This window comes from Papaver somniferum, chromosome 3 (assembly GCF_003573695.1).
Source record: "Papaver somniferum cultivar HN1 chromosome 3, ASM357369v1, whole genome shotgun sequence".
Taxonomy (NCBI): domain Eukaryota; kingdom Viridiplantae; phylum Streptophyta; class Magnoliopsida; order Ranunculales; family Papaveraceae; genus Papaver; species Papaver somniferum.
The window spans coordinates 125,160,777-125,173,913 of NC_039360.1; the positions used below are offsets into that span (position 1 = coordinate 125,160,777).

At 36.6% G+C, this 13,137-nt stretch overlaps 1 protein-coding gene across 3 annotated transcripts; it reads left to right on the forward strand.

Moving 5' to 3' along the window:
* Positions 1-6,895: 6,895 nt before the first annotated feature.
* LOC113357289 lies at positions 6,896-9,582 on the forward strand. 3 transcript variants are annotated; one of them, XR_003363555.1, is made up of 7 exons: positions 6,896-7,255; positions 7,848-8,062; positions 8,170-8,439; positions 8,727-8,826; positions 8,903-9,033; positions 9,135-9,220; positions 9,322-9,366. XR_003363555.1 is itself a non-coding variant. In XM_026600651.1 (6 exons), exons 3-6 carry the CDS (start codon positions 8,250-8,252, stop codon positions 9,173-9,175), a joined length of 462 nt encoding a protein of 153 aa, XP_026456436.1. In that variant the 5' UTR covers positions 6,896-7,255; positions 7,848-8,062; positions 8,170-8,249; the 3' UTR covers positions 9,176-9,582. The 3 variants fall into 3 exon arrangements, 2 of the variants coding, with proteins under 2 accessions (XP_026456436.1, XP_026456437.1); XM_026600651.1 differs by having other exon boundaries at positions 9,135-9,582; XM_026600652.1 differs by having other exon boundaries at positions 7,860-8,062; positions 9,135-9,582.
* Positions 9,583-13,137: the final 3,555 nt, after the last annotated feature.

The window sequence follows — 13,137 nt, forward strand, 5'->3', positions numbered from 1 at the left end:
TATCTTTTTATCGAGAGCTAACAGTCCTGTTGATTAGGAAAGTAACCATTACCTAGTAGGAAAAATAATATCGTTTTTTTTGTAAACTAAAAATATTATAAAATCTCTAATCCCTAAAATAATTTTTTTCCTACTATTTTTATTTTGCTACAATCACCTCTTAGAAACAAAGATCCCTCACCGCTATTGTTTCTTCTTCGAAATTGTAAAAGTAAGAAATCATATTTTCAGTGTTCGTCGAGTGAAAAACCAATTTTTCACTAAGAGGTCAAGTGAAGCAACCCAGCTTCTCGCTATATAGAATTCTCAAAAAAATACTCTTCTGGAAGGCTTTGGCGACTGAATCGGCGATTAACTCGGCGACCGAATCGGCCAATTGAGTTTCAATCTTCTTTGAATCTTTTCTCTTATCTATCAAATTCAATGCTTTACAATGTCCTAAAAAGAATTCATGTCTAGTCTATATCGCAATTTAAAGTGATGGCTCTTTAATTTTGTTGTTTTCCGTTTTAATTTGAATTGATTTTCACTGTTTTTCTTTTTCTCTTTTCAAGGTGTTGTTTGGTCATATGGTTAGCACTTAGCAGGTATTGCTAATTGACTACTGATCTTTCTCTATGATATAGATTCCCTTGTAAAGGTTGTTCCTGTCCAAAGGTTGTTCTCTTTTAAAGGTTGGCCTTTTCAAGGTGATAAGGATGCATTTGTTACATTCCGGCATGACAAAAGACAAAGCGCTTAGGAGACAGATTTTATGGTTCGACTTTACAAGCAGGATTTATCATTTTGTTTACAGAGATCGAAATCAACTCAACATGATGAATCATCAATTTATTTTTATGATAAGTGGCACTAGTTCTCTTCAATGCACAACACGTATTCGATCTAAGTCCTATAAGTTATATATAAATAGAGGAGGTTTTAAGTTTAAAGTATACCAGCTTTGGATTTACTACCTTCTCTTTTTCCTAATCTTCTTTTGTTCACCATGTAAACCAGAAAATCCATAGGAGAAGTATCTGATCTCATAAAAAGAATCAAAAATACCAATTTAGGTGAAGATGATCACACTAGTAGAGTTATTAGATACCCTCATATCAAGTTACAACCAACTATCAGGAAATGGAGTGTTAGTCTTATGGGCAGAATAATCTGTGAATTTCCTATGGGAGCCGATAAGGTGGAGTAGGAGCTTACAATGGCTTGGGGTCATGGTCATTTCAAATGAGAAGGCATGATATTAATATGTTTATCTTCAGGTTTTATGATTGGGATAGCTACAACAATGTGCTGAAGAGGGCCCTTGGACTGTAGATGGGTACTTGGCTATATTCAAAGAGTGGAATACATGCATCATCCCAGAAAATATTGATTTTTCAAATCAGCAATTTTGGATTGATATCAAAAAGCTGCCACCATAATTTCTTAATGTTGAAGTTGAAAACCAAATTGCAAGCATCCTTGGTAATGCTCTCAAGCTTATTCTAGAAGATGGTAATCCTACTGATACAAATGTTGTAAGTGTTCTTATTGAGTTTAATATTTACAATCCTATATTAAGAGGAATAATGGCAGAGAATGCAGCAAAGGTAACCCAATGGATTCCCGTATATTTTCAAAGATAACCAAAAAAACTCTGTCCTGCATGTTTAATTTTAGTTCATGATGAAAATGAATGCTCAAATAAAGCAGAAAATGTGCAGACAATTGCTAGTTATATTTTCAAATTTGGAGAAGATTTTGGTGAGGTTATTGATCCAAGAGCTAATAATCCTAAGTATAAGCAGGGTGAACAGATCTGCATTTCTCCTAAGAAGTCTATAAGTAAAAAGAGATTGGAAAATAAACCATTTCAAATACCATATGGATTTCATGTCTCCACAATTTATCTTGCATCAGATCAAGGGGTTGAATCTTCTACAGCAAGATGCTACAAGCGTTCTAGAGATGAATCAGTTGCAAGTAGCTATTCCAGTGCTCCAATTTATGCAAATCCAGATCAGGAACAAATTTCGAATGCATCTCAACAAGAGGAGAATATACAATTTGCTTACTATGGGAATGAACATCAAATGCATCCGATTATGTATAGACCAATTCCTCAGCAAGGCGAGTGGGACAACTTTACGGGACAATATTTTGGGAATCTTTCAACAGAGCAGGAAGATCAGGTTTTTCCAATCACTTATACACCTTATATTTTTCCTCACAGTTTTCAACCGATATTTTTTATTTATGTTTTTCCTACTGTTAAATTTCCTCCTTGGTGCTTTAAAATGCGCATACTAGCATGGAATGTCCAGGGTTTAGGGAATAAGAACACTAGATATCATCTACAAGACTGCATTCATCAGTATAGCCCTGAAATTATATTTCTTTCCGAAACTAAACAGCAAAATAAAAATGCACACTTCTTATTACAAAGCATGCATTATCCAAACATTTGGTGTCATAATACTAAGCTCAAGGCTGGAGGCCTTGCAGTTCTTTGGAAATATGGCCTCAAAGCATGCATTATCCAATTCGTGCATTTTACAGATTATATGGTCAATTTTATTCTACATAATGGTCCAGAAAATCAATAATGGGTGCTAACTTGTATGCATAGTTCTTGTTATCAAGCAGAAAGAAAACAACAATGGCAAACTATAGCTGATATGGGAAGAATATGGATTTGCGTTGGATCATAATAGGAGATTTAAATGTCACTTTGTCCTGTCATGATCGAAACTCTTTTTCTACTCATACTCATTATATTACAGAGATCATTCAGGATACTATTCATCAATGTGGTCTTCTAGAAATACCCTTTAATGGTCATCCATTTACTTGATCTAATAGACGTAAGAATGTTCAATTAGTCCAAACAAGATTAGATAGAGCTCTTGGATCCACCCATTGGTTTTTCATTATTTTCTGATGCCATCATAAATCATCTTATTCCCTTGGGCTCAGATCATGCACCCATTTTGTTATCCACTAAACCTCAGTCCATCAGAACCTACAAACCCTTTCGATTGTATGAGACTTGGACTAAACATGAGACGTTTAAAGATCTCATTCAGAAGGAATGGGGGAAGGATCAGTTTGGTTCATCGACTATGCAGTTTACAAAGAAACTTCAGTAGGTTCGAAGAGGTATCAGTAAATGGAAGAAGCATCATTTTGGTAATATTGATGATCGTATTAAAGCAGTACAACAACAGATTAAAGAAGCTCAGGCTCATTCAAGCACTTCCCAAGCCAATGTGATAGACTTGCAAAAAGATTTTCAGTATTGGTACAATGTCAAAGCAGAGATCAGCTACCAACAGTCAAGAGATAAGCTGCTGCATAGTCAGGACAAAAATACAATTTTTTTTCATGCTCAAGCTAATTACAGAAGGAGACGGAACCAAATTGATTCAATCAGAGATGAGATGGGTAATTGGTATTCTTCAAGGAGAGACATTCAGAAGCTTCTCATAAACCATTTCAGTTTCATCACTGCCTCTTGTCATCCATCACAAGATTCAGATATATTTAATCTGCTCAGTCCTTGTATATCTCTGCAAGAAAATGAATACCTCATACAGATTCCATCTAGAGAAGAAATAAGACAGGCTGTTAACCAGATTAATGCTTGGGCAGCTCCGGGTCCGGATGGCTTTCAAGCAGGATTTTATAAGGTGTGCTGGGATGAAGTGGCAGATGGGTTAGTGGCCATGGTACAAGAGTTTTTCAACATGGTAAAATGCTTCCTCATATTAATTTCACTTATCAAGTTTTAATCCCAAAGAAATTATGTGTATAAACTCCATCCGATTTTCGACCCATTAGTCTCTGCAACATTTCATATAAGATTATCTTGAAGATTTTGGCTAACAGATTAAAAAAGTTGCTTCCAAAGATTATTTCTCCATGGCAAGCTGCATATGTGCCAGGCCGAAACATTCTTGATAATACTATCATAGCTCATGAAACCATAGATTATATGAAAAGAACTAAAATTACTACATGAGCAATAGCGATTAAATTGGATATGGCAAAGGCTTTCGTTCGTATGGAGTGGGGTTTTATCATTAAAATTATGCAATGTTTGGGATTTCATGAGAAGTGGTGTTCACTAATTTATCAATGTCTCGGCACTGCATCTATTTCAATTCTACTAAATGGGTCTCCTACTCCTCCTTTTACACCAACTAGAGGAATTTGTCAAGGTGATGCTCCTTCTCCGTATATTTTTATCATGTGCATGGAAGCTTTTAGTAGAATGTTGCAAGCATTTGGAACAACAGGGTTAATCCAACCATTGAAGTCAGCTTCAAAAGGTCCAAGTATTTCCCATCTTTTTTTCGCAGATGACTGCATTCTATTTTCCACAGCTTCAAACAGCTCAGTTAATAATATGATGCAGATTATTTCTCAATTCTGTAAGGTTTCAGGGCAGATGGTGAGTCTAAATAAATCCAGTATTCACTTTAGCAATAACATGAGTGAATCAGATAAAGATTATATTTCATAAATGGTACAGATGCCAAGAATACCATTGACATAGAAATATTCGAGCATTCCTCTGTTTATTGGCCGTAACAAAAATGCACGTTTTGCAAAAACTGTGAATAAAATGGATAGCAGACTTCAAGCTTGGCAGGGTAAGTTAGTTAATCAAGCAGGTAGAAACACTCAGATTCAAGCTGTCACAAGAACCATGGCACAATATCAGATGAGCTGTATGCACATTCCAGATAAATCACTCAAAAAAATGGAGTCTTTGCAACGTAATTACTGGTGGAATAAGCATTCTAAGAAAGGTGGATACTTCATTGGTTGGAATGAATTGAGTAAGCCTAAAAGACTTGGAGGGATAGGTTTTAAAAACTTAAGATGTCTCAATAAAGCTCTGCTTACTAAGTTGGCTTGGCGACTGCTGACTGAAAAAGAAGCAATGGGTGCAACTTCTTCAAGCAAGATATTTTCATAATGCTGATCCTCTGTATGGCAACATTAAGAAAAGAGGTACTTGGATTTGGCATGGAATTCTAAGAGGATTAAGTTGGATTAGAAGATATCATATTTAGGAGGTTGGATATGGGACACAAATTAATATACAAGGTCAATGGTTTGAGAGAATTTATGATAAGCACTATCATCATCAATCTATCAATGTTCCAAGCTCTCAAAGTACAGTGGCCGAGTATATTGATCATGCAACAAGAACTTGGAGAATTGATAAACTACAACCAATTTGTCTTCCTCATCAACTTCAGCACATTCAAAATATTATCATCCCTCTGCAGCCAGCTTCAGATCATCTTAGATGGTCTCTCACAAGAAATGGTAGATTTTTAGTTAACTCAACTTATATGGCCATTCTTTTGCAGCAAAATAACCAAATGATCACATCTCAACAACAACAAATGTGGTTAATGACTTGGCATGTAAAAGTTCCTTATAAATGTCAAATTTTTATGGAAGTTGGCTAAGAATATTCGACAAGTGGCGGAAAGATTTCAAAAGAATTCTATATATGCTCAGTGCTTTCATGGAATTGAAACGACCCAACATCTTCTTTTTCAATATTCTTTTGCTTCAGAGGTTTGGTCTGCTGTCTCAATTGAAATTATTCAAGATGCTGAAAAATATGGAGATATCAATCAGTGGCTCCAATCTTGGATGGATGGAAGATCGCTACTTTCGTCGAAAAGAAGAAATTTTAGAAATCTGGCAGTGATAACAATGTGGTTCTTATGGAAACGCAGATGCTTGAAGATGTTTGAAGAAAAATCACAATCTCCTACAATCATTATTCACCAAATATTTTAATTATGCTACTCTCATGGCATATGCATTCATAATAGTTGTAGTTCACATAGTTACGTTAGTAATCATATAACTATTAAACCTAGAAATACTTGGATACCACCTCCATCTGATTGGTTAAAACTCAATTTTGATGTTTCTATTCTCCCACATACTAATTTTGCTGGCTTCTCTATTGTGTTACGAAATCCTCTAGGAGAATGCTTGGAAGTCGTGGCTTGGACAAGGAATGTAAGAGACGTTGATCAAGCAGAAGTGCTAGATGTGTTGAGAGTGATGCAGTGGATTAAGTTCAAAGGTTTATGTAAAATTCAAGTAGAAGGTGATAATAAATCAGTGATGGGGGCTATTAACAAGAATCGGAGTGAATCTATTAGATGGGAAGATCAATTTATGATGTACGAAAATTTCAGCCTTTATCAAGAATTAGTGGATGTTCAATTTAGGTTTGTTAATAGAGTTTGCAACAAAGCAGCTGATGCGTTAGCTAAGTTTGCTTGCTTAAATAACTGCAACAACAGTTGGGTTATGAATCCACCAGGATGCTTATTAAATTTAATTAAGCAGGAGGCTGCTTCTCAGGAGGATTAAAACCCAAACTAATCTTTCAGTTAATCTTGTAGTCCTTGTTTCTGCTTTTGAGTCTCATCGGATGTCAAGTTTGTTTGGTTTTTAGTTTGGTTTGTAGTCCTTGTCTGTAATCCAGTGTTTGGTGAACTATAAAGTCCTTTTTCAAAAAAAAAAAAAAAAAGAAACTTCTCGCTATATTATATTGGTGAAAAAGAAAACTGACCTGCGACATTACCAGCAACAAATACAGAAAGATTGTGAAAAATTGCATCATCTATATATAAAGATTGTGAAAATTTTCATCATATATATATATCAATGCTTATACAACAGTAGTGTTTGTTGTGTCACGGGACGGCCGGGATTCATTGGAATTTCTAACTACTGTCCAGGATCTTCCCTTTCGTCCTAGAATAACGTACTGATTTGGTTAATCCAATGGCTGGCCTTCCATCCCGTTCCAAGCTAGGTTAATAATCTAGCCTCTTAAACGACGAATGATAAATTGGGTTTTATATTTGTATGTAACGGAAGAGATGGGTGAATGATTTTGACGTTTCCATTCTCTCGTCATGTTCCTCGCTCTATTTTGTGACGCCCAAAATAAATCCCCTATTTAGTATATCAGATTCAATCCCTAATTGCGATTCAATCTTTGTTCATTCAATTTCAGATTCAGTACTTCCATCTTTTCATTATGATTTAATGGTCGGTCCAAATTCCCATTCAATTTCAGAATTTCTGAAATCAATAACGAGTCTAGGTTTGCCTTAATAATGAGATTTCTCAAATTCCCATTCAATTTCATCGATTCAATTGACTGCTGCTTCTATAAATTGTCTCTGAAAATCGCAGAACATCATCATTCTCACCGGTTCGACATGTAAGTTTTGCCTTCTCTCCTACTCCCGTTTACATCTCTCGATTTATTGTTTTGTTGCTGAACAGATTCACTATTCCCTTTTTTCATATGGTTTCGCTCATGTTTAGTTCTGTCGATTCACAGAATATGCTGATTTATATAACATGAATCAAAACTAATATACAAAAAAAAAAAAACGTTTTCGCTTATGTTTCCTAGAGGCGTTTTTAGTTTCCTTTTCGTTTTCGCTTTACTTTGATCTCTTAGGATTTAAATTTTAAAAATAGGAACTTGAATCGGGTTTTTCCTCAAAAAATTGAATCTTTAATTTGCCGATGATAGTTTAATTGGTACCTTTCTTGAAAATTCTAGGGTTTGTAATCTGGATTTTTTGAATGGTGTTGTTAATTTCAACAGTTGAATCATGGGTTTTGTTAATTACATCATTTGAATCATGGGTTTTAACTTTTGTGTCTGACAATTGTAGGCCAGGGTAATATGTAAGTTAATGTCACTTGATTGTTTTAAACAGTTAATTATTCATGTAAAGTAATGCACATTTTTTTGGATTTTTCGATTTGAATCACCTGAAATTTGATTTAAATGCCTGTAGTTGCCCAAACAGAGAAAGCAATGGCATCACAGGTTACCTGCAAACTTCAAAAGGTGGGATCCTCAGCCACACATGACACAGTCAAGAGCTTACGATTGCTTGACGAAGAAAAAACAAGCATCATTACCGTCCGTGTTACCAGGAAATGGGAAGAGTTGGATTTCATGTCGACCAACGACGTTACCAGCGTTGATATGGTCATTGTTGACAAGCAGGTAACAATCAGGATTAAATGGACACCTAAATTTAAATACATGAATAAGTTTTTTTTATTGGCTTATAAAAAAAATGTAAATGTGAGTTTGATAATAATGTCGTACAGGGAGAAGAGTTGCATGTCGTCATACCCAAAATTCTTATTTGGAAGTTTGATAAGCAGATTCGGGAGGGTGTCTGTGCTCTATGCAGAAACTGTACTTGACCACTGCTAAACCCAAGTTCCGTCCTGCACACAATGAGAGGCGGGGCTTCTTCCGGTGCACCACCTTCGTCACCGCTTTGGATGCCTATTCTGTGGCCATTATTCCCCAGAAATTTTGTTTCACTAAGTTTGAAGACATAGAATCGAACCTTCAGAACATACATCTTACAGGTTATATGAAACTGAATACTACCCGTATGTTGTTTCCTATGTTTTTACCATTTTGAACCTAATAACCATAATAGAAGTTCCAGACAGTATGATCACACAACCTGATTATCTTTGCCACCGATAACATGCCAACTTTATAGATGCCTCCCAGATTCTTCTTCCAAATCAAAGTGCAACTTTACATTATTTGAACGAGTTATGATGTATTTTACGTGGCCCAAATTTTATATCACTTCTGTGTTGCATCCATTTTGGGTTTACTGACCTTTGCAACCTTTCTGATGCAGATGTGGTTGGTTTCCTAAAAACAGTCACCAACATCCAGTTGCTTCGAAGGTCTGGTGGGCAATCAAGCCGAATGCGCGAGATCGCAATTGAAAATCTCAGGTGAATGCACATTAACTTTACCATCACTGAATCCGTCAGTGAATATGCCTAATCAAATTCTTTTTTCCTGCAACAGGGGCACAACTATGAAAATTGCTCTATGGGGATCTGCTGCCAACCAAGTAGGGAATGACCCAATTGATTGCGACTCCATCCCCCATCCTGTGTTGGTTGTGGTGTGCTCCACTTTTGTTAAGAACTACCAAGGTATCCAAAGGGACATGTAAATTAGTTATTCAGTATTTTTTCCACATTTTTTACGTGCTGCAGCTTAACCAAAATCTCTAACTCTAAAGAATTTAATTCAGGGAGAATCACCCTATCTTCGACAAATGCCACCAAAGTGTAAGCGGATGCAGACATACCCGAAGTTGTTGAAATGCGAGAAAGATTAGTAAATACCTTCTTAATGTCATCTTCGTTTTCTACCAATCCTACTCTGTTTTCACTTAATATTGTTTGAGGCTCATTCAACCATCATTGGATGATATGCAGGTGCCCTTATGCTAGACCACCGCGCCATATTACAGTACCTATTAAGAAAAGGAAAAGTACCTATACATATCGATCCTGACAACAGGAAAATAATATCTCATCTGCTAGGTTGTATTTCCATTCCCGGAATAACCGAGTGTAGATGGTGGATTTTCGACAAGGGATAAAATCATAAAACCATAATTATACATGCTCCTGATCCAGCAATCAGATGAGTATTGAGGCTCATGTCTCTCATCGAAGCATGGAAGCTCATGCCGCAAGAACCTCTGACTGAGAATATTGTCTCTCAGAGTATATATAGATGTGTAGTCTCTCATCTGATGCAACGGCATATCTCATAAATACTGAGCAATTTCAGTAAATATTTCTATATAGAATCGAACGATTGGATGGCTCCTAGACAGCTTACCTGCTAGTATAGAGCAATAACGTCTTCAGGATGTAACAATATTTTCCCTGACTATATAGCAGAAATATGACGCTTCAACAAGCTCATATTACTCTACTCTCAGATAATTAATGCTCCTAGATAGCATGCCTGTTAGTATAGAGCCATCAGTTAATTATCTCTAATCTTTAAATTCATTAACTGAATATTCGGAAATATTCTACGTTCTTCATAATATTTCATTATTTCAATTCGTGGTTTTTACCAGCAGAATCTTATGGGTTAGTGATAAATATTCAACGTACGGGCATCTGAGCCGCTATTGAGTAAGCCCTAACCAAAATAGTGCAAGTGTACTCAGCAATAATGCACTAACGAGCACCTGAATGCACGAACGAACACCTGAATGCACGAACGAGCATTCCAAAATACGAAGGAACAGTGAACCTATACAAAATAGGAAGAAAAATAATAATAATAAAATATTAGCTAAGGCGCTAGGGGACTGCCCACCGGCCGGCCAATCACGCCGTGGCCAGTCCCATGCCTAATTCTCTATTTTATTATATTTTTATTATTTTTCCTTGATCTCATGAAAATCCCAACAAATATCCTTCATTTTAATGAAACTCCTCAGTTTCATGGTGTTTCCTCCGTATCAAGGAAATAATAAAAAAATTTGGAAAGGTGTCGCGCGACCAAGCTCACTAGCCGGCCGGTCATGCCCTAGTTGTGGCCGGTCCCACACCTTGCGTTCCTTATTATTTTATTATTATTATTTCCTTCATCCCATGAAATTCATTGGTTTCATGATATTTCCTTCACATCAAGGAAAAGATATAAAATTAGGGAAGACTCACGGGGCCGGGCCCTAGCCGGCCAACCATGCCCTAGTCGTGGCCGGTCCCACACGTCCCTTATTTTATTATTATTAATTATCATTGTTTCCTTCATCTCATGGAAACTCCTTCACTTTAAGGAAAACTCCTTTATTTCAACAAACTCCTTGATTTCATGGTATTTCCCTAAAATCATGAAAAATAATATAAAATTAGGAAAAGTGATATGGGACCGGGCTTATTGGCCGGCCGGCCATGCCTTGGCCATAGCCGGTCCCACACTTCATGACTCCTTATTTTATTATTATTTCCATCATCTCATGGAAATTCCCTTAACCTTATGAAACTCCTCAATTTCATGGTATTTCCTTCACATCAAGGAAATTACATAAAATTACATAAAATTGGGAAAGGTGTCACGGGACCGGGCTTGCTAGCCGGCCGGCCATGCCTAGCGGTGGCCGGTCCCACACCTTGTAATCCCTTATTTTATTATTATTTCCATCATCTCATGAAAATTCCTCAGTTTCAGCAAAAACTCTGAATTCTTCATATTTTCTCAAATGAATGCTCAAATGCACGCATAAAATATCAAAATTCTCAGGACTGAGACACGAACACTTTGGTGACATGAGCATATTACCTTGACCGACCAAGGTTGGCTCTTTGGCTTGCAAGAGGCCGGTCCCACACATTTTCATTATTTGACCTAATTTGTTCACATTAGGTTCAAACTCTTCCAAACAATTTTAGAATTTCATAAAACGATCGTCAGTCGGTCCAGTGACCAACCAGGGCCGGTTTCATGATCCCTTGGTCGGTCCTTCTTCTCTTCATAATTTATTAGGTTTTATCACCTAAGGTTCATACGAGCATTATTTTAATAAATGATTAAACCAACATTTGATCATCTTTTCACCAACTGGTCTTCAAGAGACTTTGGTATTTTGCTCACTAGAGCATCTGGGCGCTACATGGTCGATCCATCATCCCATGTAGTCGGTCCCTCCTTCACTCCGTGGTTGATTTTCAATTCATCAACAATTGATCAAAATTAGGGTTTCGAATCCAAAGCTCTGAAAAACATAATTCTGAGCAGATTCAAACACTAATAATTTTACGTTGATCCCGTGATCAACATTCTAATACTCGGTTCAGTTGCCAGTATTTTAAATTAATATTTTATTTGGTCTTGTTACCAATAATTCATCAAACGAGCAACATTCGCTCAAATGAGCAATATTTGCTCAGACTAAGGAATATTGGTTCAACTATCAATATTCAACAATTCATCAAGTGAACAATATTTGTTCACCTTAACTATCAACATTTATTCGACAATTATACTTCTATCTCAACAGACACGTTCAATTCATGAGTCCCAGAACATTTGTTCGACTCAGCAATGCAAGGACTCATCGTCCCATGAAGTCAGCAATTGACTAACTAAATACATGTCTGCCTTACAGACCCACAATCACGAGACATCAATCGTGTTACATGAGGGGATATTAACTAGGATTTTGGTCTGGCGGTCTACGGCACGTGTGTTCATACACACGATGAGAATGTGAGCAAGTCGTGCAATCAGTTGGAGGAGTTAACAGAGTAGTGGATGGAAAATCAACCAAGTCTCCGCACGATGAGCAACTGGTTTTAACACGATTCCCACTTCCCCACTTTTTGAATCCAACAACTGTCACACTTCATGGGATCAAGGTGTTTACAATTATAGCAATATAAATAAGTCTCTGAATCATGATTGAAACAACAGGCAATTCTCGATAGGCAGTCTTTCTTCTACACAAACTCATCGTCTTAGCAATTACTCTCAACTGAGTAAACTGAATCATTCAGAAATTATTTTCACGCAAAATACACAACACACCAACAATCCTTCATCACCATTGATCTCACACATTTCTCAGCTTCCCTTCTACAGATCGACCCATCCTCTCCTGTGACCGAACTGACTCTGGAATGACCATTGTCTTGGTTTAGGCCGGAGTCCTACAGATTGATCTCTCGAACTTAAAGCACTCCCTTCTTGGAGTGTATCTGTGTGAGGTTAAACATTTCGCTCGGTTCAAAGGAGTCTCCTCCGCACGGTCGTCTCCTCAATTCCGTAAAAACCAGCAAATCGTTTTTTCCCATCTACACCAAGTTTAGACAAGTAAGCGAGATATTGAAAACAGTTTGAAATGTTTGAAAAACCTAATATCTATGTTGTTTTAATCATTTGTTTGCTACTGCTTTAGATTAGCAACATGTTATAAAAAATATATGTAACAGACCGCCTGCTCTGTCGTTTAAAACTTATAGTTTTATGTACTTTGCGGTTTCACAATATACTTGGTAGCTTTTAATATTTAAGTAAATGAAATTTGAATCTCCCAACTCATCGACCAACACCACATACACATTGTGTATTGATTTGGTTTTACAAGGAAAGCTATATTCAGATGTGTGCATTGATGGAATTTCAAAGTTGTTGTAGTAAATAAGATTCGAACTCTAAGACTTGTGAAGATTAAAATTAAAGATTTAATGAAATAATTAATTAAAGCGAGAGTTATTGGGTCTAGG